The sequence below is a fragment of the Benincasa hispida genome, chromosome 1 (genome assembly GCF_027475165.1).
Source record: "Benincasa hispida cultivar pf3 chromosome 1, pf3_genome.v1.1, whole genome shotgun sequence".
NCBI lineage: Eukaryota > Viridiplantae > Streptophyta > Magnoliopsida > Cucurbitales > Cucurbitaceae > Benincasa > Benincasa hispida.
This window is the reverse complement of record NC_143478.1, coordinates 70955626-70983045: the sequence shown is the minus strand read 5'-3', so window position 1 is coordinate 70983045 and position 27420 is coordinate 70955626. Positions and strand designations below refer to the sequence as shown.

Here is a 27420-nt window from a genome sequence, read left to right as displayed (position 1 = left end):
TGGCCTACTCTGTAGGTGTTACAATTTGTTGTAAAGTGCCACAAACGAAGTGATCCTAATTCGCTCATGTATTTACATGAGGAGCGGAGGCGTCCTATGCAATGAGTTTATATAAGATCAAACAAAGAAATAAGTCATTCTTACTTTATAACACTGTTTACTAGTTAAGACTGACTATTTCAAAGCGATGACCTAAGTAACTTAACCTTAATCTTGAGCTAACTATGAACTCCTGTTTATTCGGAACTATCCTTAGATTTTCACGGGTGAGGGTTGGCTCAACAGCACTGGCTCAATAAGCCTCCCATTTCAGGGGTAAGACCGGGTAGATAGCTGGGGACATAGGGTGCAAGATGAAATTCACTCCTACTCGTTTTTAGGGATAGTAGAGAGACTGTTCCCTTAAGTGTTGACTCTAGGCCTTGAACAAGAGGCTCCACCCTCTCATGGGCCGGAGAGGGTCTCGATTTGGTGATTTCCTCACAAACAAATTGTTCATTAGAGAATCAGTGGGATTTAAGAAGCAAGAAGTAATCTCAAGAGTAAAACAACTTTTGACCCAGCCGTTATTACAAACAACCTGTAAAGGGCTGACTTACTAATAATAGTTATATCGAGTGGACATAATAGATCTACAGTAAGGAGAGTGTAACTATTGGGCTTTAGTGGAGTGACCCGGTAGTTAACGAATGATAGTTAATTAGGTTAAAGAGTTTAGCCGATTAATCTCGGATCGTTGGAGCCCATGCACTATAGGTCGATGACGTCCCCTTACTAGCTCATATCAGACTAAACCATAGAACAGTATGACGAACGAATTTGAAGTGTTCACTTTGGTTTTTGGAGCAAAGGGTTAAATATATACAATATATTTAACCTTATATTTAATTGTGAATTAAACATAAAGGAGATATTTAAATAAGATTAAATATCAAGATTATGAATAGAGATTCATATTGATTGGGATTATTGTTGGATTTAATATTAAATGAAATTATTTAATATTAATTTATTTTTAAAATTAATTATTAGAATTAGTTTTGAAATTAAATGGAATTAGTTCAAATTGTATTAAAAGTAAAAATTGTTGACTAGGTCACAAATGCAATAAAAGTCAAAATGTTTACTTTTGACTTTGAAAGTCACAAAGTCAAATTTGTTGACTTTGGACTTTGAGAATCAAACTTTGACCTTTGTTCAAGTTAATGGAAGGATCCAACAATTGTGAGTGGGAAATGCCAACTTTAGCGTTGCTAAGTGTTGCCTTCATTTGAAGACACTTGCCTCACTACTCCCATTTCAAGTCAATGGATTTTTTAGGGTCAAATTCTCATCAAACTCAAAATTGCATGTTTTGCATGAAATGATCTTTAAAAGGAAGAGTTTAATGAATTTTAAGCTTCTAGGCCAAAGTGGAATTTTATGAGATTATTTGATAATCTCATAATCATTTTCTCTCAAATACTTAGCCTTTTCTCTCCAAATTAATCACTCATTAGATCCTATCAACCCGTTCTATGGTTGAAGAATAGTTGAGAAGACTCTCGTGGTGGTCTATGAATCGTTCGTGAAGAGATTGGAGCTATTTTGGAGAAGATTGAAGTCTACAAAGATTGTATTTCTTCTATCTTTATTTACTTGTTTTAATTGCATGCTTATTCTTTGAAATTAACCTAATTAGTGTACTTTAGATTCGTTTTTACTCCACTATGCATGTGTTCATTCCATCAATTGGTATCAGAGCATGTTTAAAGTACTCAATTTTGATTAATTTTTGCATATGGTGGGTATTGATTCATGTGATGAATCACGCTACGTGTTCTAAAATGGATATTTTCGATTTTGGCATCTTTTTTCTCTCTTGGGTTGTAATAATTATTGTAATTGTTCGGTGTTTTATGGGCTTTAATGTGTCCTGAAGGGTCTGTAAATTTACTAGAGTCTTTAGAGTTGTTTTTAGGCTATAATTACTCGGTTTTGGAAATTGGACAACTTCAAATTTTGGTGAAGAAAAGCTCACACTCGAAAACTCTTCTCAGACCTGGTTCACAACCCACGACCCAACCCAGAGTGATTATCTAACCCAGAGGTGGTGGCTGACACATATGGCTGTCCTAGACCCAGTCCAAACCCGATGACCCGCTCCGACCCGACCTAGTTGATGTGCACGACCCATCCAATTCATCAATCCTGGCCCAAATCCGCTCAGTTGATGACCCAAAGCACGTCGGCCTAGCCCGTGTTTGGCCTAATGCCTCAGCCCAACTCGTCTGGGCTAGCCTAGTTCACTTCGACCCACGTCCATGCATCGTTTCCTCTCTAGTCGACTCGTCGACTCGAGCTTGACCCGCGTGTGCCTAGTTGGTGGCTCAGCCGGTTCAAATGGTCTAGATCGGTCTGGCTCGACTGGTTTGACCAGTTTTGATCGATTTTGGGTGGGTTTTTTTGGCCGTTTTATTGTTTTTGAAGCTGAATAAGGTTTTTTTCGAGTGGTTTGAGTTGGTTTGAAGTGTTTGGAGGCAGTTCGAGGCTGGTTTCTATTTGTTGTTGTAATAAGTTTAGCTTTTAGCTACCTTAGGATGCCAAAATAGGTCCATTTTAGTATGTATTTAATTATGCATTGGGAATGTATGAATTAAATAATTTATCTATTGTCTGCATATTGTGTTCCATGTAGATTTAAAATCCCACCATAGGATACGCATATAGCATGCATTGCAAGTGTATTATAAGTGTTATAATGTATAGTATGTATGTGTAGGATTCCATGGTTTTTTATATAAGTTGTTATATTAATGCATGGAATGAATGTTTATATAATTGTTATATAAAGCATGTTAGATGCTTGTTATATGTTTGTTGTCTTTTTATAAGTGTTATAAAAGGAGATAGACTTTAATCTATAACAAAGATAAAAGCATGCTCACGTAGGTTAACCACTTATTTTAATAGTTAAAATAGGTTGTTATCTTATAAAACATGGGTTACAAACTCAACTGGTATATAATCCTGTCTAAGGCTGAGGGTACTTAAGTCGACGGTCTACGAAACACCTCATAACTGGAAATTATGGCCGAATAATTGAGCGTCGGTTTTATGAGCACACGAGAGCGCTATGAGGTGTTTAAATTGGTTTATCACCTAGACATCATAAGTTAAATCCAATTATAATCGTTATACTTGGATAAACCATATAGACTTAGGTTGTTTAATTAGCCAGAACATTCTTAAGTAAATATTTACCCAAAAATAAATAGAACATTTCAGTGGGAGATTAATAACATATACGATATGTTGTTCTTAGCTCTCATGTTCGTAAGAGTTTTTACCGTGAGATCCATGCAACGCTTTATATCGATTATATCTCGACTACTCCATTTGGAAAGTGTTTGCATAGGTCAATAATAAGATGAATAGGGGAAGTAGTTCATAGTAATTGGGTGAAGGATGTTTATCAACATGTCTTGCGGTCTCTTCCATTAGTTTTGACCATTAGATTCCTATGTTGAACTTTCTTGTCGTCTTTAGAGCGGCATTAGCTAATCGCTAACCATGGCTACCCCCTCGAACGGTTGTAACATAGGATTTGGAACAACTCAAACTTAAGAAATGGATAGGATTTCTTAGGTTATTTCCAACTATGACTCTCCAATTCGGTAGCATCGTTGGGGCCACTAATCTCTGAGATCTTAAAATGGAGGATTACTCTTACAGAATTACTAAGTGTTAGTAAGTTCTTGACCGAAAAAGATAGCTAAATGACTATCGGAATATGAGTTATTATGGAGGTAATATTTAGTCAAGAATGTATTGCTTTAATGAAGGAGTATTTGACTGCCCCTTAGTAGCACTTATTCTGATTTACTATAGTATCATTGCAAATAAAATAATGAAATTTGGGTACATTTTTACTTTGCTACAATCTGATTGGGTTTAGTAGTAGTTCACTAATAGAATTTGTTTATATTTTCAGCATGACTAGTTCTTCAGTACAATTACTTGCATTTGAGAAGCTTAATGGGGATAATTATGCTATGTGAAAATCAAACTTAAACACAATACTGGTAATCGATGATCTTAGGTTTGTTTTAACTGAGGAATGTCCTCAAAACCCCGACTCAGATGCAAACTAAACTACTTGGGATGCTTATGATAAGTAGATAAGGGTGAATGAAAAAGCCAGAGTCTACATTCTTGCCAACATATTTGATGTTTTTGCTAAGAAACATGATCACATGCATACCGCTAAAGAGATTATGGAATCTCTGCAGGGGATGTTTTGACAGCCGACCTTCTCCTTTAGACATGATGGCATCAAGTACGTTTATAACTTCCGTATGAAAGAAGGGACCCTTGTTTGAGAACATGTCCTGGACATAATGGTCCATTTCAATGTGGCATAAGTAAACGGAACTATCATAGATGAGAAAAGTTAGGTCAATTTTATTCTAGAGTCTTTTCCGAAGAGCTTTCTACACTTCCGCACAAATGTGATGATGAACAAGATAGAATATAACTTACTACTCTTCTCAATGAGCTTCAAACGTATCAATCCCTCTTGAAACCTAAAGGACAGGAAGCGGAGGTAAATGTTGCCACCACAAATAAGGTCTACATAGGATTGTCCTCTAGGATAAAGTCTAGTCGTTCTTCTTCTAAGAACCATAGTGTTCCGATAAAAAAGGGTAAGGGGAAAGGGAAGACTTCTATTGACCGCAAAGGCAAGGCTAAAGTTGCAAATAAAGGGAAATGTTTCTACTACAATGAGGATGTGCATTGGAAAGGAAACTGCCTAAAGTATATTGAGGAGAAGAAAGTGGAAAAAGAAAAACAAAGAAATTAGTTTCTGAAGATTACTTGTAGAAGAAGGGATAATTCTCCAAGTTTTGAACATGAGAGATTATCAAAGAAAAATCAATGGGAGTTCCCTATGTTATTACCCAGAGATAGATTCATTATATTATATAATATACTTTTTGTTTTCTAAATGAAAATAAATCTTATATCTATCTCTTATTAGAATAATTACAAGTATCTTCTGACATAAATGAAGTGTTCATTAGCAAGAGAAGTAATTTTTATTTGTTCTACTGGAAAACAACTTATATGTTAAAACCAACCAAAGCATAGACCTTTTTAAATATCGAGATGTTTAAAACGGTTGAAACGCAAAATAAAAGGCGAAAGGATTCTTCAAGTGCATATCTTTGGCACTTAAGCCTTGACCACTTTAATCACAATGAGATTGAAAGATTGGTTAGAAATGGTTAACTAAACTAGTTAGAAAACAACTGGTCTTAGAGCCAAAGAACCCTTATAGCTTGTGCATTTAGACCTCTATGGTTCGATGAATGTCAAAGCATGAGGATGGTATGAATATTTCATCATATGGTTACTCAAAGTACGATTATGTTTACCTAAACTCATAATAAGTCTAAAACACTTGAAATGTCCAAGGTGTATAAGATTGAAGTTAAGAACTTGTTAGGTAAAACATTTAAGACACTTCAATCACATCGAGGAGGAGAGTATGTAGACCTTAAATTTCAGGACTATTTGATAGAACATGGAATCTAGTCACAACTCTCTGCACCTAGCACCTCAGCAGAACGATGTATTAGGAAGAAGAAACATAATCCTGTTAAACATGGTTTGGTTGATAAGTGAGCTATGCTCAGTTGCCTAATTAGTTTTTGGGATACAAGTAAAAATTTCTATATACTCTTTTAATGTAGTTTCCAATAAGTCTGAAACTCCATATGAGTTATGAAGAGGTTGTAAAAGTTGTTTACGTTATTTTAGATTTTAGGGGCAGCCAAAACATGTTCTGGTGCAAAACCCTAAGTAAATGGAACGCCGTTCAAAAGTATGTCTATCTGTAAGCTACCCAAAATTTGAATACTTCTTCAAAGAAAATAAAGTATTTGTATTTACAAATGCTGCTTTTCTTGAAGAATATAACATGAGAAATCATCCATCCTATGATAAACTAAGTGTTGTATTAAGGTTTCCATATAAGTTACAGAAAACAAGTGTTGTTGATTTAACTGGTTCTATAGCAAGAGTTGTGTGACAATCTGACAATAACATAGGTTTATCAAAAACTCATGTTGTGTGACAAGCTGGTCCTATAGAAAATCAACAAGTTACAGATCATCCATCTTTCTCAAGAGTTAAGAGTGTCTCAATGTAGTGGGAGGGTTGTGTGACAATCTGACAATAGGTTTACCAGAAACTCATGTAATTAATTTTTTATGATAGCATCAAGAATCACTTCAAGGAGTCGTGGATATAAGATGCATTCTTCTATATTTAAAGCTAGAAATATGTTATATGCTGATGAGTTTACAAAGGTCCTCACGGCTAAAGTATTTGAGGGTCACCTAGTGAGTCTAGGACTATGAGTTGTATAATATAGGGCAAGTGGGAGAAAAACCGATGGGTATATGATGCCTAGTGAAGATAAACCATGGATACGTGATGCCCTAGTTTATTGAATATCTCTCTAAAACTCAGACAACTGAACATTATGTCAATACATGTGTTACCACTGGAGTTTTAGTCCAAGTGGGATTTTGTAAGGTTGTATGTCCTAAAACTCGTGGTTTGTAAACAATAAACTTATTCAGTTATCAATAAAGATGTTATTGAGGTTTTATTCAATAAAGTTGTTATTGAATGTGTGAATTGCTCATTTCCTTTTAGAAAGAAGAATAAATCCAATAAACTAAAGTTCCATGGCTATTATATGAATACATGAACTTTATTGGAGACATAAAAGTAGATCACGTTCAGTAAAAAGCCAAAATGGTCTATAATATACGAATAAGATTGGGTACCTTATTCTGGTAAAACTATCGGATGCGACCCACTTTGTAGTTGTTACAATTTGTTGTAAAGTGCTACAAACAAAGTGATCCTGATTCGTTCATGTATTAACATGAGAATTAGAGGCATCCTTTGCAATGAGTTTGCATAAGATCGGAGCAAGAAATAAGTCAATCTTACTTTATACCATTGTTTATTGTTTAAGACTGACTATTTCAAAGTCATGACCTAGGTAACATGACCTTAATCCCTAGCTAACTATGGACTCTTATTTACTTACTAATCATTGTTATATCGAGTGGACATAATATATCTACAATGAGGGGAGTACAACTACTAGGCTTTAGTGGAATGACATGGTAGTTAACGAATAGTGGTTAATTAAGTTAAAGAGTTTAGCAGATTAATCTCGGATTATTAGAAACCATGATCTATAGGTACATGAGATCTTCTTACTAGCTCATATCGGACTAAACCTTAGAACAATGTGACGAACGAATTTGAAGTGTTCAAATTTGATTTTTGGAGCAAAGTATTAGATATATTTAACCTAATGTTTAATTGTCAATTAAACATAAAGAGAGAAAAAATAGGAGATATTTAAATCAGATTTAAATACCAAGATTATGAACATGGATTCATATTGATTGAGATTATTGTTGGATTTAATATTAAATTAAATTATTAAATTAATTATTTGATATTAATTATTTTTAAAATTAATTATTAGAATTAGTTTTGAAATTAAATAGAATTGGTCAAAATTGCATTAAAAGTAAAAATTGTTGATTAGGTAAAAAATGCAATAAAAGTCAAAATGTAGACTTTGACTTTGAAAGCCAAAAACTCAAATTTGTTAACTTTGGACTTTGAGAGTCAAACTTTGACCTTTGACCAAGTTAGTGGAAGGATCCAACAATTATGAGTGGGAAATGCCAACTTTTGCATTGTTAAGTGTTGCCTTCATGTGAAGACACTTGCCTCACTAATCCCAGTTTAAGCTAGTGGATTTTTTAGTGTCAAATTCTCATCAAACTCAAAGTTGCTTGTTTTGCATGAAATGGTCTTTAAAAGGAAGAGTTTAATGAATTTTAAGCCTCTTGGCCAAAGTAGATTTTTATGAGATTATTTGAGAATCTCATAATTATTTTCTCTCAAATATATAGCCTTTTCCTCTCCAAATTAGTCACTCTCCGGATCCTACCATCCCATTCTAACACCGAAGAATAGTCAAGAAGACTCTCGTGGTGGTCTACGAATCATTCGTGAGGAGCTATTTTGGAGAAGATTCAAGTCTACAAAGGTTGTATTTCTTCTATCCTTATTTATTTGTTTTGATGGCATGCTTATTCTTTGAAATTAATCTAATTCGAGTACTTTAGATCCGTTTTTCTTTCGTTGCACATGTGTTTGTTCCATCAGCACTCTGCCCCCTAGACGTAGGTGGTGTATCACCAAACTAGGTTACCAATTTCTATGTGTTTATTCTTGATTTACTCTTTATTGCTTTCCTGTTGTCTCTGACTTTGTTAGGACATTGCGGTGATATCAATATGGTGTGTGTTGAACCATCTTTGTTCTCTTGTGGGTTACTGTGATGCCGACTTGATAGAGAGTTATGAGGATATAAAGAGCACCTCAAGAGGTCGTTTCTTTCTTAATGGTTTAGCAAGAAATAAAATTGTGTTTCTTTATCTATTACAGAAGTTGAATACATTGTAGCAGTACTTATTTGATATGGATGAAACAAATGTTGGAATAATATGATGTTCCAGGATAAGCCATGATTGTTTTTTTTTTTTTTTTTTTTTTTTTTTTTGTGACAACCTTAGTAAAATCAACATTTCGAAGAATCTAGTTCAACAAAGTCGAACCAAACACATTGATATTTGACATCGCTTGATTTGTGATCTAGTTGAAAATAAGAAAATTGAAGAATCTAGTTCAACAAAGTCGAACCAAACACATTGATATTTGACATCGCTTGATTTGTGATCTAGTTGAAAATAAGAAAATTGTGCTTAGACATATTCAAAATAAAGATCATCTCACTGATATTTGTACAAAAGTCTCGGATGCAGCCCAATTTGAAGCCTTAAGGGCAAGTTTGGGCCTTTATAAAATTAATTTATAGTAATTAACTGTTTATGTTACTGGCAGGTTTGGGTCTTGGTTCATAAGCCCATTGAAAAGTTGTTAATGGCCCACATTTATGCTAATAATGTGATTATTTTAACTTTGAAATTAAGTAGGTGACAATTATTTATTGACTCTCTTGACGTGTTTCTTCAACTTCCCACCCACGTTTCAAAAACACCCAAGAGATCTCGGGAAATTTGTACGGATGACCCAATTTTTGGGTTCAAAAATCAAATGACCCATTTTTAAAAAATAATGTCAATTGACCCTCTACTGACATCATCGCCATACCAAATTACGTAAATTTCCCTTACTTCTTCGTCTTCTTACCTTTTTACTGAGAACCCACCAAAACTAAAAACTCTTCATTCAAATTTTCTAAGGCTAACGGCTTCGTATCGCTCATAAACTAAAAAATTCTTTAGAATCCATCATTTCGGCTTGCAAACGATTCTACTGCCACCGAAAAATCGAATCTGATCGGTAAATCTTTCAATCTTTGCCTGAAAATGTCTGACACTGATCGGTAATGGGGCTTTGTGGGTCGTTCTGGGTTTAGAAATACACTAATATGATTTTTTTTCTTTGTTTTTTTGGTTTTTGATGTGTTCTGTGGTTGAAGATGAGTAGAAATAATTTATGAGCGAGATAAGTGAGAGTGAAATCAGTAGAGCGACACCGGAGAGAGCGAATGTGAGCGAGATAAGTAAACCTATGGTTTTTTTGTTTGTTTTTCTGGTTTTTGATGTGTTATGTGGTTGAAGACGAGTAAAAAGAGAGAATGTGAGCGAGATGAGTAAGAGCGACACCAGAGAGAGCGACACCGGAGAGGGCGACACCAGAGAGAGAAATACCGGAGAGAGTGACACCAGAGAGAGCGATAGTGGAGAGAGCAATACTAGAGAGAGCGATACTAGAGAGAGTGATACCGGAGAGAGCAAGACCAGCGAGAGCGAATCTAGCGAGATTTAAACAGATTGTTGTTTTACAATTTTTTTTTTCTGAAAGAGTTTACTGATTGAATCTTTATTTCATGCATGAGTGATTTAAGATGGCAACATATTTCAGAATACCTAAAGCCGACCGATTTCCCAGTCAACTAACGAGCTTGGCTCATATTGCTAATGCAAACAAGATTGTGAAAGAGAAGTTTACGCCAAGGCAGTTGGACATGTTCAAGAGAGCAGTTTTTGGGCGATTTGTAGACATTGACATAGTGTTTAACAACCCAATTATCCATCACATGTTGCTGAGAGAAGTGAAGAGGACGAGATCAGACTCAATGTCATTCTCTGTTTGTGGAAAAGTTCACTTTTTCGAAGGATGACTTTTTGTTGATGATTAGTTTGTGGCAATCCCCAACACAAGTTGATCAGAACCAGTAGTCCTCGTATGAACTTGCTATCAAGTATTTTGGTAATCGAGTGACGAAAGATACCTTACATCTCTGTCAACTTGAAGAAAAATATAAAGACTTGGAGTTTGAAAATGATGATGATGTTATGAAGATCACAGTAGTTTACTATACTGAGGTCGCAATGATGGGAAAAAACAAATAGAAAAATGCAGTGGACCTCAAACGTTTTAAGGACATTCAAAACTTTGAGTACTACAACAATCTTGATTGGGGTACCATTATTTGGGTGAGGACATTGGATGCCCTAAAGACTGCGTTGATTGATAAGAGCAGTCTATACAAGACGAGGGTCAAAGAAAATAAAAATTACGTTGTGAAGTACTATTTACATGGATTTCCACAAACGTTCCAGGTAAATTTGCTTAACATAATAATCGTGTTGTTTGATTTAACATTACTATTGGTCTTCATATATTTTAAATTTTATTTAGGTATGGACGTAGGAGATCCTAGCTTCATCGATAGCTGGGAACATTGCGGAGTGAAGGAGTAAGGTGGCTTTTCCCCGCATATTATGATGGTCATACTCCCACTGAGTGTCCTTCGAAGTACTCGAGAGAGAGATATTCGAGTCTAACAATGTACGTTTACTCTATGCATAATATGTTTATCTGGTTGTTAAATTGACACTAACCAGTTTACTGGGTTATTAATGCAGATAAAGATTAAAGAGGGTACTGTCATGTTAGATGCCGAGAGGGAGTTTCGAGATACCCCAGTGGACAGACGACCTATATTTGATCTAGGTGCGGATGATGATAGTTCTAAAAGTGGCAATAGGTTGACTACTGATGGGGGTAGTCCTGAAAGTGAAATTGACGGAGATGATCATCGTGGAGATGACAATGATGAAGTTGTCAGGGTGGAGGGAGGGGATGAACCTGAGCATTCTGAGCATGAGGATGCTGAATATGGAAGGGTGGAATGAGGGACATACACACTTAGTGATGATATGTTCCTGATGTGATAGGGGACGTAAACGATGAGGACAATTTAAACCAACTTGATGTCTATCTTGCGGAGTCTCGTAGAGAGCGACTTGTGGATGAGAAGTGTCCTGAGTGTGCTACCCGCCACAGGGAGGGAGCCAATCCTGCCGAGTCTATTTATTCGTACCTCCGGACCATTGACAGCTTACTATCGAGGTTGGATGGTCGTATATCGGGTTTAGATAGTCATGTATCCAGTATGGATGAAAACATGACGGACATGAAAGGGCAATTGTCAGCCATCCTCTCACTGTTGCAGTCTATGTGTAAGGTTTGCATTTACTATAATTTTATGTCTTTATGTGTTTAGTTTTTACATGTTCGTGAACTCATCATTTTACTTTACTAATTGAAGGGTTCCACAGTGAATGAATAGATGACCAGGTCACCCATTCCATTTCGGGATCCCTATACCAATAATGCGACTGCCTCTGACACTCCCATCCCCCCTCTACAGCCTGATACACCATGACATCACCAATTGACGTCGAACTTATAGAGGTCGACGTCCTACAAATAGAGCCCAACATGTCTGCCTTACTCACCATGCCACATACAGAGGCTGACACTTCTGAGAGAGAGTGAGATTTTGAGAGATTGAGATTGAGAGAGCGAGATTTTGAGAGAGAGCGAGATGTTGAGATAGAGCGAGATTGAGAGAGAGAGCGAGATTTTGAGAGAGAGCGAGATTGAAAGAGTATGAAGTTATTGTTTTTTGTTACAAGTATGAAGATTGAGAGAGTATGAAGTTATTGTTTTTTGTTACAAGTATGAACATTGAGAGAGTATGAAGTTATTTTTTTTCTGTTACAAGTATGAAGATTTGGAGAGTATGAAGATTGAGAGAGTATGAAGATTGCTATTATAGAAATACTCCAGCTTGTTATTGTTTTTTGTTTACAAGATGAAAGTATGAAGTATGAAGTGTTACAAGTATTAAGTGTAACATCCCGATTTTTTTTAGGAAAGTTTAAGTTAATTATCTCAAATTGTTGAGTTTTAGTTTCCTAATCTTTGGAATTTGGAAATAAATTGTTACAGTTGAAGAAGTTTTATTGTTTAATGTGGATTCTTTGAGCATGAGTTAAATTAATTGGAAGGGATAATTGAATTATTTGTATAAGAAATTTTGAGTTTTTGTAAAATTTGAAAGGGAAAAGAGGAAATTATGGTTTTAAGATTTTACCCTCTTTAATTTTAGAACTTGGATCCAAAATTTAAGTAAAGAATTAGGAAAAGATAATTGATTTATTTAGAAGTAATTAAATCAAGTACTTAAAAATATTTTTAAATTTGGATTCAAGTTAATTTGGAAAGTTAGAATTTAATTTTGGGATTTAGAATTTTTTGAAAGAAGTGATTTAAAGTAGGTGAATTTATTTTTAGGTTTATTTAATTAATTGGAGAAGAGGTGAAATATTTGAGCTTGATATGACATATTTATTAAGGAAAGAAAAAAAAAGAATGTATATATATATATGAGGGTTTTAGAATTTAAGAAAAGAAAAGGAAATATTATATATGGGTTTTGGAATTTAAGAAAAGGAAAGGAAATAATATATTTTGGTTTATGTACTAGGATTTAATTCAAAGATTGTAGAGATTAGAAGGTGTTAGTTGCTCAAATATTTGGCTGGATTAAGGACTTAAGAATTGCACAAAGATTCAATTGTTTTTTGGTTCAACCTAATATCAAAGTAAGTAATCTTACTATTGGAACTGCCCACGGGCCAGACACTAGATATATGCCAGCATGATAGATGAATATTCTGACAGAACGATAACATGATAGAGGAATAGTATAGTGATCTGCTCGTTATCATAGTGCTAAGTTCTTAAACAATGTTCGATTGCATTGATAAAACATGTTAAATTGCGTCTAAAAGCATCAGATTCATAATATTGCGATCGCATGCGTTCATCGCATTAGAATAGTTGATTTTTGTATTTTTGTGCAAAATATGCGATGATGCAAGGCAGAAATTGCGATCATAGGAAGCATTGGTCGAGCGCAGCACTACCGCAAGGCTTTGTGGTGATCGTGTTCTCAAACATTTGCTCAAGAAGGATTGCCACAACTTGGTCAGCGCAACATGGTGGACGCATCTGGATGAAAGACTAATTAATCGTGATGGGACAGAAAGCTAATGACAGTCGAATCCGAATTAAATTGACAGCAGCTAACGATAATAAGTACATTTAGCTTTTCGGTGACAAATATTCGACGTATCAATCAGGATTAAAGCCGTCCCATCTGTGCAAACATGAGAGAGAAGCCACCGTTCACCCTGGATGTTTTATAAATACCAAAGGCATCCTTCAGAAAAGGGGTTCACCATTCTACCAGTTCGAAAATTCATACGTTTGGATCGCACGTCTTTGTTCATAGTTTTCCTTTCGTTTTAAGGCGGAGAAAGAGAGAAGTGGTGACGTCGGAGATCGCTCAGGGCAACTCAAGAGAGAACCTTGAGACATAGAAGCAGGGAGTGGGCCGCGAGAGCGAGTTTATCTTTCGAACACGAGTAGAAAAACAGTGTAAAAGCCTGGTTAACAAGAGATTGCTACCAAGCTCTTTATTCTATTCTTGCATTGTTGTTTTGTACTTCATCTTTACATTTATACAATGGAAGTTCTTAATCTACATCTGTTCACTCTTCTAGTATGCATGAGTAGCTAAACTAGTCGAATGGATTGAGAAGAACTAAGCTAACATAACTTAGGAAGTTCATTCCTTGTGATTATCTTGTGTTATGCTATGCCAAATACCCCTTTAGAGCTACTCGAGAGAGGACCTAAGACTCAAGAGATCTAGGTTAGAATCTAGACTCGAAAGAGCAAGATTAGAACTGCATAAACAAGAGATAGGTACTTAGAGATAAGCTCTGTTTGCCAACCTGCATCGCATGCATCCTAGAGATATGAATGATATTATGTGGTCGCCTTATTTGTGCGTGTGTTATTCTGTCATCACATAAATAAGAATAGAGGCTTATGTGTAGGTCCTATAGACTTATCGAATATATCGCATGCGTTCTAGCATTAGAAGCCGTAGCATTCGCATCAAGAGATGGTTTACAATTGTATGCATGATCGCAAAGCATGAACGTATTCTAGGAAGTGTTAGCCGAAACCCTTCTCAACCCGTTCACCGCATACTCATCGTATCTTCCGTTTAGCAACTCTTTTCAAACTCTGCCGCATTTGTTATTTTTTTTTATCATCACAAACAACAACCTCAACAACTATTTATTTATTTGGTTACTGCAAAGTTTTCCTAAAAATTACCAACGCAACTTGTTTTCACAAGTCCCTGAGTTCGACCCTGGACTTACCAGGAAACTCAGTGGAGTTTATACTTGGATTCCGCTGAGGAAACTTGAGTGCTCAATGCAATTTCACCATCGCATATCATCCATAATTTCACTTCATAAAATCAAGCACCATATATTATGATCGATATATGTTCTTGTATGAGAATTTGAAAGATTTATTTGTGCATGTAGAGACTTGCATGCTAGTAAGAGGTGATACTTGATTCACTGAGGGTGTATTTGATATGAGGATATAGAGGCATATATGCATGCTGTATAGCCATGATGTTGAGGTGTATATGTATGTTATAAAACCATATTGTAATAATTGAGATGTTGAGACTATGATAATGTCTTTATTGATTAGTTAGATGCCCACTAGGTATTATTGTTTCCTTCGGATTTCACAAGATTGTGTTTCCTTCGGGATTCACCAGATTGTGTCTCCTTTGGGATTCACCAGATATTGTGTCTCCTTCGGGATTCACCAGATATTGTGTCTCCTTCGGGATTCACCAGATATTGTGTGTCATTTGGGATTCACCAGATTGTGTGTCCTTCGGGATTCACTAGATTGTGTCTTCTTCGGATTTTGTTTTCTTTGGGATTCACCAGATTGTGTTTCCTTCAAAATTCATCAGATATTGTGTTTTCTTCGGGATTCACCAGAGGTAGTGGGCATACTCAACTACAGTAGGATAGAAACCAGTTTTGCATGTATGTATGTGTCCCATGAGGACTAGAGAAATTTTCATATTCCACCAGAGGTAAGCATCTAGAGGACATAGATGCCTAGCCCGACCCCAGTAGTGGGGTTACTTACTGAGTATTGTATACTCACCCTTTCTCATGTTTATGTTTCAAGTAAGGGCAAGGACACACTGGCGAATGACAAGAGGAATACTTGAACGAGCCACTGGGGACCAGTTTTATGCTTCCGTTCATGATATTTAGATTTCTTTCCATGTTTTTCAACTTTCAATTTGATGTTTGAAACTTACTATTAAGATTTATTTTCAAACCTATTTATTATCATTTATGATTTATAGGTACCCTATCGTATGTTTTTAATATCTAAATTTAATGAAGATCTTTTGAGTTTAATTTATTTAATTAACATTTATTTCACTAGAAAAGGATGTCATTTTAAGTTCCATGCATGCATGTGTTTAGTAACGGTTTAACTTGAGTCCTAGGGGGTCGGGTCGTTACATGAAGTATGTTACAAGTATGAAAAAGTATGAAGTATGTTGCAAGTATGTTGCAAGTATGATGTATGAAAAACTGATCAATGGTATTTATAATAGATGAAATGTTACAAGTTAGTCACAAACTAAACTAGATGAGGAGTGTTTGTGTCATGGTCTCTGGCATTTTCAGCACGTCGCACGATTGTAAGCAGTTCGGTAAAATTTTGGAGGTTATGCCCATAATTCCCACACCGACCACATTTCATTTGTCTACGAAATTCTCCTCTAGATAGTATTCTTCTCACTCTCCGTCGCCCGGCTTGTGGCATAAACTTCGAAGGAAGGATAATATTTTCTACATATCCAGGAGGTTTTTTTCATTTAGATATGTGGCCAAGTGGATTTATAGGCTTTGTATACGCAGTCATTAGAGAGTCCATTGTATAAAATCGACTGCAAAGACTGTGGATGGGTATATTTCGTTCCTTGGCAACAACAATTGCATGCAAACACGGGATATCAAGTGAGTCGAATTCCTTACACGTGCATTCCTTTGTGTGAAAATTGACAATACCGTCCAATCGATTATCTCACACGTGTACCCGATAACAATCAATAGACTCTACCCGATATCGTCTGCCCTTATCGACCTCACTTGCCAATCGGGTTTCACAATAGTCAGATTGTAATGTCGTTCGAGATGCCCAGTAATTTCTCCATTCGTAGAACCACAATTGGAGCATTCCTCTAACATGTTCAATCAAGCATACTATGGGCAATAGTCGATACTCTTTAGTTAACGAATTGAAACACTCTGCACTGTTGGATGTCATGTTATCATATCTTCGTTTTATTTGGTAAACCCATGCCCACCTTTGAAGATCAATATCTTTCAAATATTTCGTGACAGTACCGTCTCGAAAACTACGGAGTTCATCCCATTTTGTCTGGAACTCTGTCATGCGAAATTCCCTCAACAACCATGCTATCCTTAAAGTTTGTTACCAGATTTTGTTCTATATGCCATGTGCACAATCCATGAAATGTCGTGAGAAAAAATGCACGAATAGCATTGCCGATAGATACCATCCGATCAGACAGAAACAACAGATTATCGGGTTCTCCGATACTTCATTTCATGTTTGATATAAACCTTTTCCATGATCGATTAGTTTCATTGTCCACTATTGCATATGCTAGTGGGTATAATTGATTCTTCCCGTCCATAGAAACCGCAATCAACATGGTGCCTTTGTATTTTCCTTTCAAGTGCGACCTATCAACAATAATACAAGACCGATAGCTTGCGAAACCTCTAATACAAGGCCCAAATGCCATAAACATATACTTGAAATACACCTCATCTTCAAGTTCGATCTCAAAGACTGTACTCGGATTCTCTATTTTTAGCGCTTCTCCATAAGCATGTAGTATGGAGTATGAGTATTCTAGAGTACCTCTAGTGAGATCATACGCGGCTTTCCTTGCATGCCACATATTATCATAACTTATGTTTACGCCATAATCTCTCATCATATCCTCAACGATATGACAAGGTTTATAAATACGTCCTATTCCCGTGAAATTATCTTTAATGAGCTGACCAACAATCGTAGCAGTTGCTTGTCTATGGTCGTGATTCAGAATTCCAATGGAACATGTGTGTGAACTATAGTACATTGTGATCTTGAATATATCCGACCCTTCCATTTTGATTGCACGAAGGTCCCACTTACATGTCTCCCCAATACATTTGACAATGAACAGAGATTTGGTTGATTTCCTGACTTTAAATTCAAAATTTTTGTTGATGGACAGAATAGATAATCTCATTTTCAAGTCCTTTTTGTTAAAAAATAGTTGACCAACTTCAACGTCCTTTGTCCCAGATGAAGAGGTGCCAGGCATAATCAACTCTGTCCTATGACTTGAAGAAACAGATGGTGGAACCACTAAAGCTGCTGTAGAACGACGCACATCTCCAAGATGAAGATCCATTTCATTCAATCCTGCTGGTTGCTCATTCACATCCACTGAAAGACCATAATCCATATAATTAAATATTGATGATACAGTGTTGGTAGACAATGGAATATCATCCTCTTCTCGACGAAACTGATATGATTCCTCGTATTGTCTGTCCACAGCCGTATCATCATAACTCACATTTTCAAACCCTATTCTAATATTTTCGTCCTGATTAGATTTCAACGTTATAGCTATCTGAAGTCTACTAAGCTCTTTTCGCAAAAGAAGGAAGCGAACATCATCATTATTCATTATGCATTGTGGAGGGGCTTCAAATTCAAGCTTATATTTAACTTTCAGTATAAGATCAAACTCTGAAGTACTGACATTTGTAACCCTGTAAATGCGAGATTTAAGTTCTTCATACTTTAATATATGAGGCACAATGATTCCTGTCAACTGTCCCCCAATATACGAACTTTCATTCTCATCTCAATCACCTCCATATTGAATAAGTAGACACTTTTCTGTCATCCTACAAAGCAAGAGAATATTTATCATTAAGTTGTACAAGCAATTGAAATGTACTCTCACTCTCAATCTCGCCCTCTCTCAAAATCTTGCTCTCTCTCATAATCTCACTCTCTCTCTTACTCTTGCTCTCTCTCTTACTCTTCCTCTTTCTTACTCTCTCCCAATACAAAATTTCGTAATGCTACCTTTCCAGAAATAACACAGCAAAAATAATTAAACAGACTCAAAATAATGAAACACCTTTCTGAAAAAGCTTTTCCGTTTTGAAAAAGCCTCATCTTGGAAATCTCCATTCGAAAAATCTTCGTTCAGCAAAACACCGTCGAAAACCAGAGAAGTAATCATCTTTGAAATGGAGTTTAGAGTTTAAAGAAATCACCATTTTATTGTGTTTAGGTATTATTGATTTGATTTGAGGCTTCCGTCGTGAAAATTGTCAAATCATTCGTACACTGACGAGCAATCACATCAAACCAGGGAAGTTCAAGCGAAAGCGAGAGCGAGAGTGTTTAATCAGACGAGAGCGAGATTTACCTCGTGAGGCTGGTGTAAGGGCATTTTACATAATTTGGTATGGCGATGATGTCAGCAGAGGGTCAATTGACATTATTTTTTAAAAATGGGTCATTTGACATTTTGATCCCAAAAATTGGGTCATCCGTACAAATTTCCTAGAGATCTTCTCCTTGGCTTTTTATGTGCATGATGATGAAGACTAGAAAGAAGGCTTATCTTCCTGAATCGAAGATGGTTAGATTGAAAGAAAAAGCAAATCGAAAGAAAATTGTTGAAGAAGATGCTCTTACAACAATAAAAAATGCATATGGTGTTTACATGCGAGGTTTTCACTCTCATTCAAGGACAGAGTTGCTGCCTTTCTGTTCGTCAAATGAAAAAGGTCAAATATTTCCTCCTCTGCCACTGCTAAGAGAAAGGTTGACTTGTTTTTTGCAATTTCTTTGACAATAACCGACTTTATGGGATCAGGTAAGATTATCCTGTTTGAATCGAATGTTTCATCATCTAGTAATTCGTCTGAGTATGAACAAGACTATCGTGTATGAGTCAAAATACTGATCTAAAAAGCATGACTCAGAGTGGTGAATCCTCAAATGAACAAGTTAGTGTTTCATAAATTTCTTCTATTGCAGACAAAACTAGTGTTGATTTTATTCCTTACAATAGCCCAGTTGCTGAGAATGTTAAAGTCTCTAGAGATAGTCTTGATTAGTCTTGATTCTCCATCCAATGTTATTAGTCCTTCTGATTTAATTGGTTTTATTATGCATGATTCTGGTTTGGGTACTAATGCTGATGATAATTTAAATGCTACTGTTACTGATCCTAGTGATACTACTGCTTATATTGAAACAGACTCTGGTTTTGTTTCTACCTCTACTGCTGGTACAAACGAAGAGTTAAATGTACAAGTAATTGAAGAATCTGTTGATAAAGTTACCTGCAGTTGAGAATGTCAAAAAGATGACTAAAGAAAATGTTGAAACAGATAGAGTAAATGTTGACTCTGGTCAAATAGAAACCGTGAGTGTTTCGAAAGGCCATCTAATGATCCTCTTGTGACTGAGCATTCTTCTCAGCATGATGTGCCATTGCGTCAAATATTGACTAAGATTAAAGCTGTTGCAAAAGATGCAAGTAGAGACTCTAAGCCACTAGTAGACAAGATGCTGATGAGAAGTTGTTCAAGTCTTCTAGAGATAGGGCTCTGAGAAGCAACTATAAAGAAGATTCAGAGAAAATTCAGGGTCCTGCCATTAGAGCTTCTGCCCGGGCTCAAAAGAAAAAGGCTAATTCTGCTATTGTTCCTCATGTGCCACTTGATAATGTGTAAGATCCTCTTCCCTGCAAGCTTGATAAACAGAGCAACAAACAGAGCCAACAAAGCAAAGAAAATAAAAAAACAGAGATAAGAAGATAGATTGACTAATGCACTGCTCTTTCCTTGTTCTTATTTATATAAGATTTCTTCAACAATGTCCCTTCCTTACAAGCCTTCGACAATCTCACCGACCCTTCCCCAAAATAGAGCAAACTCTCCTCTCACATTGATCTCCCCTACCTCTCTCAAAAGAAGAAACTACAACCATGAAAATTCCCAGCACCTTAGAGAGAGCTGGCCTTCTCTCCTACCTAAAAGCTCACTCACTTTTAGAAAAATCCTTCCCTCCCTCTGCCGCCTGATCCCTCTGCCTTTTTGTAAAAACTTCATGGTCCCCACCTTCTTTTCTCCCATACACGCTCGTGGTCCCCTCCATCTTTTCTCCCGCATTCTTTCCTTGATCTTCATTGGTTGTTTTGACATTTCCCTTTTTACCCCTTCTTTCATAAGTGTATATTATTTGAGCCTTACATAATGTTTCCTTTCACTTTGAAGAAAGTGCTGCCTCCTGGAAGTATATGATCAAAAGAAAGATCTTTACTAAGAAAGAACTCAGCTCAAGAGTGCTTTGACATCATGAAACTCATTATTAAAGATGACTTAATTAGGACGGTGTTAAACTTTGGCCTTATTATCCTTAATTTGTTAGGAATTTATACCTCTCTCCCTTTTTTATGATACAAACTCTCTTGAATTTCACAGAGTTCATGTAAGAGGACATGGATTTGTGTTCACTACTTATGTTATCAACAAGTTTCTTGATAGAACTGTTCCTCCCAATACACATGAGTTACGATCCTCTATGAGGGATTTAGTTTTTGAACTAATTGGAGGGTTGAAAAATGCTTGGCCCAAGACTGGACAACTTGCCTCTACTGATCTTAGTGCAAAATATGTTGTGTTATTCAGTATTGGGATTGAAAATTGGTGTTCTTCGTCACATCACTCCGATCATCAATTGCTCTGGCTACACTGTTGTTTCGAAATGGAAAAGGCGCTACTTTTGACTATGGAGCATTTGTCATTGGACAACTACGAAGGTACATTGGTTCACAAGCCCTCAGATAACCTATTGCATATCCTTGGCTGATTTGTGGAATATTGTTGTCCCAGAAGCCTAGCCTTCTCATAGCAGATGAGCCTGTTTTTGCCAATCTAGGGTCACTGAAATTTAACAACAAGTTATTTTGACAGCATCATGTTCCAGAAAGTGCTCCTTCATCTCATAATACAATTGAGGAAGCACCAAATGTTGAGTTTGTCATGTCTTCTTTTTGACATCATCTTATGCACTCATTGTCTAAGGAACGTAGAATGCATAGTGATGTTATTGGTCGTACCTCTGATTGGAAGTGTGAGATTACTGTGTTGATGAATCTGATGAGACAGACTGCTGATGATCAGGATCAGGTTGCACCTTTTTCATGCTATATTTTTTTTAAGCCAGAGGGAGAGTTGATGGTTTGTGACTAGGTGTTCTACTTAGTTTGGTTGACTGCAGGTGGAAACGTTTGATTTGGTGTCTGGGCTATTAATGTTCTATTGTTGTTTGTGTTATCTTATATGCCTTCTTAATATTATGAATTAATAGTGTCATTAATTCTTTACCTAATGTTGTTAAATTTTCTTGATGGGTTCGTTGGTGTGAATATGTTCTGTCTTAAAAAAATATATCTTGGCCAAAAGGTGAGTTTGTTAGGAATGTGATTTTGGCTAAATATATTTGTTTAAGTCCCTAGCTTTGTGTTCTTGTACTGTTGTGGAATTGTCTCAGGTTTTTTTATCTCTGTGTACTTGTCTCAGAGGTTGTTCTTCAAGGTTCCATCTTTGCAGAATATTTTTTCCTTATTTAAATTATTCTATAGAATATTTTCTTCGAGATATTTTCCTTTTTGGCGAATTTTCGATGTTATGTAGTATTATTTCCATCATTCCACTGTGCTATTTAAACTCAATAAGTTCTAGTGCTAAGGTTGTCACATCTATTATTTGTGAGATCGTTGTGTGAATTTTACAGAATACTTACAGCATTGCAATGATTTCAATAATAAGGCTTTATGCTATGTTTGTGGTGGCGTGTTCTTAAATACTTGCTCTTATTGTAAGAGTTTCATAAGGATGAAGATTGCTCAGTCTTAGGGGAAGCCTAAGACATTATTAATCGAGAAGGATTTCTCACACCTTGGGGGAGCTTAAGATTTCATTGTTCAAAAAGATAACTCTCAAAACATGGGGGGAGACTAAGTCCTCATGTGAAGGGATTTTACAATAAGGAGGAAGGATATCTTCAAACGAGATGGAGTCCCATACACTTAGGGGGAGCCTAAGTGATCTAACACTAATATATGCATACTTAGGGGAAGCCTAAGTTCAAGTGAGAGGGAGTCTAACATCTAGGGGAGCTTAGGTGATTAGCTAAGTTAGACTCTACGTGTGTCATTAATATCTTCTCTATTTCCAAATAAGTACAACATTGTAATCGTTTGACTTTTATACATTAGTGGACTATCTTGTCTGGGAACTTTGTCCCCAGACGTTGAGGGTGTATCACCTAATTGGGTTACGAATTCCTTTGTGTTTATTCTTGATTTACTTTCTGTTGTTTTATTGTTGTCTTTAATTTTGTTAGGACGTTGTGTGTGACATCCGTATAGTGTGAGGGAAACCACTTTCATATATATATATACATATATCAAAGTGTAAATAAATTTTTTTTCTACTTTATAACTTTAAGTTATATATCTTATTAATTATTAGAGTCAATATTCATATTAGTGATCTAGTGAAATAAATTAATCTCAAATAAAGCGTCAATGGCTAGTTTTGTTGTTACATTTATTTTGTTTCAATCTTTTTACATTCAGTCTACTAAAATTTTGGAAAAGAAAACTTATCTCTGAACAATACTTCAATAAAGATCATCTACCATTCCCGTGGATGTAGGCTATGAATTAGGCCGAACCACGCACATGCTCTTGTTCATCTTCTCTTCCTCTTTCTCTTCTTCAATTTGTACGCGTGATTTGATCATTCATTCTCTGTAAATTCATGCAAGAACACAAAAGCAAGGTTGAGTGGGTTAGAGAGTTTTTCTGAAATTAGAGAGAAAAGAGTGAGAAGAAATTTATTACCAAATGAATTTTTTGTCGATAATATCTTAGTTATATATCTTATTAATTCTACCCAACCTTTCTTCTTTGGGCTGATATCCTCTCTTTATGGGCCTGAAATCAAAACAAAACCCAACATCTAGTTTATAACTAAGTTATATATCTTATTAATTATTAGGAGCAACATACATATTAGTGACTAATAGATGATATTTTTTATGCATATTTCATGGATAATAGACTCAATATTAGAGAATCTTTATCTTCAATATGTTTAAATCCTAGATTTATAATATCTTAGTGAATCGATAAATATTTTAGTTCTAAATTCCATAGAGTTTGGATAATTGTTAATATTATTAGTCATTCATGGAGAATATTTTTTCCAACAAGATTTTCGAGTGTGCAAAACACCAAGCGTACATGGATATAAAGCTCATGACCCACATTGTGTTATACATTTTCAATGATAATTTTCTTAGCTATAAACAATAATTTAGATTAAAATCTATGTCACTACACCTAACCTTAATATGTTTGATTATGGTTTATGGTATCAAAGTTATGCTATCTTTTACATTGCAAGTTATGAAACATTCAAAACCTTAGCGATTAAGCCATTTATTTTATCTAGGCATTTACTAAAGACGAAGACAAAGAGAATAGCTCCAAACAATGTCATTTACTTTGATATTTAATTTCTTTGCTGACACACCCATATATTTGGGGATCATATAATATCATATCATTTACCACTTATTCATGAGAAATTGGAGTTAGTCAAATGAGATGATTAAATAATCAAGAAAAGAGATTTCATCATATATATCTTAACCAACAATAATAATCGTGGACTTTCGTACACCTTTTTTTCTTTTTCTTTTTTTTTGAACAAACTACATGATAGTGGGACTTTCGTACAACTTGCATGTCCTTTCGATCTTCGAAAAGAAAAATTATTGTTAAATTTTGGCAAAATATATTAGAAGAGCAGTCATCTCACATCGAAAAGAAAAATTATTGTTAAATTTTGGCAAAATATATTAGAAGAGCAGTCATCTCACATCGAAAAGATTCAAGAAAGTGATGGACTCCACTCACTATAAAAAGATATGATTTTGGTTTCAAGTCATCCTAGTTTAGAAACACCTTAAGTTTGGGATGAGTTAACCTAGTTAAATTCTCTTTTGTATTCTCTAGATTTTTGTATGATGGACCATAGTTTTTCTCAATGCTTTGGAATCTTCCATGTATATTCTTGTATTTCTTATTTTGATTGTTTTCTTTTAATTTCTCAATTATTTTTTCTATTTGAGCTTCTACTCAATACTTTTCTAGATGACAAACTTTTCTATTTTTAAATTTTTTGGTGTGTGATTAGAGTGAGATACACTAAGATTGGTCCATATGCACTCAAGTATTTGCTCCTTGAGAATTATTATAAGAATGTGTCATTTGTTGCAATTTTGTACTTGAATCTTGGAAACCATAGTGTTTGTTTTCCACAAAAAAAAAGAGGATGGAGGTGAAAGTTTTGAGTAAAGAAAATATCATGCCTTCCTCCCCAACACCCCCTCACCTTAAAACCATTCAACTTTCCCTTCTTGATCAATTTTCTCCTGTGCTTTATACTCCTCTTATAATTTTCTGCCCAATGAATAATAAAGATGGTGCTAGGCACGACCAAAGCCATGAGAAACTAATGGCCACCCTTAAAAGTTCTCTATCAAAAACTTTAAGCCATTTTTACCTGTTGGCAGGAAGGATCGTCGACAAATCAATTCGTTGTAGTGATGAAGGAGCTGTTTTTATCGAAGCAACCGTGAGTTATAGCATGTCTGAGATTCTTAAACAACCAAACAATGAGATTTTAGTGAAACTCATCCCATGTTCTGAACGTTGCACTGAGCCAGTCGAAGAATATGCTCATGTGATAGTGAGTGAACGTCTTCGATTGTGGTGGGGTTGCAATCTCTCTTTGTTTGTTGCACAAACTTATGGATGCGACGACCATATGTTGTTTTCTTAAATGTTGGGCTACTATTAACAGAAGCTCTTTCACTACAACAAATTTACTCTTTCACGACAATACTTCAGAATTATTGACATCATCATCCATGACGAACGAGAACGATGACAGTTTTTCAAAGATGGTATGTTATGATTACAAAACACTATCTTCACTCTTTCCACAAACCAATTTCTTACCATTTCATCCAAGGCTTCATGAAGCCCTCCTCAAATTCTGAAGAAGAAAGTTCTTTCCAGAGGTTTGTGTTCAAAGAGAAGGCAATATTAGATTTAAAAGCTAAAGCCAAATCCAATGATGTCCCAAATCCAACAAGTGTAGAAGTATTGAGTGGCTTCATTTGGAAATGTGCATTGGAAGCTGCATCAACAAAATTAGGGTTATCTCAAATACCATCTATTTTAACACATGCAGTGAACCTAAGAAAGAGAATGGAGCCTCCATTGCCTGAAGTTTCAGTGGGAAATATTTTTTGGAATGTGGTTGCTCATTATTCAGCCAATAAAAAAACCCAAGTGGAGCTTAGTGAATTGGTGAGTTTAATTAGACAATCATTTGCAGATATTAATGGTAATTATATAAAAAAATTGGTGGGAGATGAAGGAAGTAAAACTCTAGTGAAATTGGTTTGGGAGAGAAATATGTTGCTTTTTCAAATCCCAAAGTTGTACATATGTACAAGTTGGAGAAATATGGATTTAAGTGAAGTGAATTTTGGATGGGGAAAGCCTATATGGATTGGTAGTGCTGGAACTTCAAGTGCAACTATAAGAAATATGATTGTTCTGTTGGATGCTATATCAAGTGATGGAGTTGAGGCATGGATTATACTTGAGAAAGAAGAAATGGAAATTTTGTTACAAAATCAAGAATTCCTCAACTTTGCATTGCCTAATCCAGCTATCCCTATACAGGGTGAGGAATAGATAGATCTTCAAGTTATAAAAAGTGTCAAAAAGACATGCTTTAGTGTTACATGTTTGTATTATTGTACTTAATTGTTTGGTTTAATGTTTGTATTACTATCTTTGTTTTGTTTCAGTTTATTTTATATCTAAGTTTGTTTCCTGTCATTTTGACTCTGCTTGTAAAATGAGTTGTTTTGAAGGTGATGTTTTATTTATCCATTAGCGTTTTATAATTTGTCAAGGCGTACTATATATATGTTTAAAAAAATTTAAGGGTCTAAATTATACATGAAATTGAAAATTAAAGAACATATTCGATTCAAAATTAAAAGTTCAACGGTCTATTATTAGACACTTTTTACAGTTTAAGGATTTATTGAACACAAATATTATGAAACTAACAAATAAAGATAAACAGAAAAACGTAAACAATAAAGAATTAACATAAAGATTTGCATGATTAATTAACTATGTGTTAGCTACGTCCACGGGGTGAGGAGGAGAGTAATTTATCATTCGTAATATCCCAAATTTTAAGATAAATTTAAGATAATTATTTTAATACTATCTTCGATATTTGGGTGTATTTTGTATTTTTTTAGGCAAAAATCTTAAGGATTTAGATTTTGAAATTAAAGTGAAACGATTCGAGGGATTCGGGGTTTAGAATGGCTATCGATATAAACGAGTTGGATGTACATAATTCAATTTAAAGATAATTGATAAAAAATTTGGAAAACTGGACTTGTTTTAATTGTTGGATTTTTCGGGGATTTAATAAGGAAAAGGAAAAGGGTATATAAATACAAATAATTTGAATTGGCGTTTAAGAAAGAGGGGAAAAATTATATATATATATAGTATTAAAGAACTCCTTGGTATGCGTGTGCCCAATTCCATCATCTATAAAGTACAAATACTTCATGTGAGGCAAAGAATCCGTATCAGACACGTATCATACTGATACTTCTAGATACTTTCTAGATACGTATCTGACACGTGATTTGACGTATCTATTTCTACACGTATCTTTTTTTTTTTAAAAGAAAAAAGACAAACAAATCATCTAATCTTTCCAAACCTAAAGTCAGGTAACC

At 35.3% G+C, this 27420-nt stretch overlaps 1 protein-coding gene and 1 pseudogene across 3 annotated transcripts; one reads left to right on the top strand and one right to left on the bottom strand.

Annotated features, from left to right (window-relative positions):
- Positions 1-16077: 16077 nt before the first annotated feature.
- On the bottom strand, positions 16078-20765 carry LOC150038690 (uncharacterized). Of its 3 annotated transcripts, XM_090307418.1 has the most exons (3): positions 19836-20765; positions 18911-19374; positions 16078-18377 (listed from the first exon to the last, which is right to left on the bottom strand). In XM_090307418.1, the coding sequence occupies exon 3, from the start codon at positions 18152-18154 to the stop codon at positions 17006-17008; it is 1149 nt and encodes a 382-aa protein (XP_090163544.1). In that variant the 5' UTR covers positions 18155-18377; positions 18911-19374; positions 19836-20765; the 3' UTR covers positions 16078-17005. The 3 variants fall into 3 exon arrangements, with proteins under 3 accessions (XP_090163544.1, XP_090163539.1, XP_090163546.1); XM_090307413.1 differs by having other exon boundaries at positions 18911-20765; XM_090307420.1 differs by lacking the exon at positions 18911-19374.
- A 4132-nt stretch (positions 20766-24897) lies between these two features.
- LOC120069586 (akuammiline synthase 2-like) lies at positions 24898-26403 on the top strand (annotated as a pseudogene).
- Positions 26404-27420: the final 1017 nt, after the last annotated feature.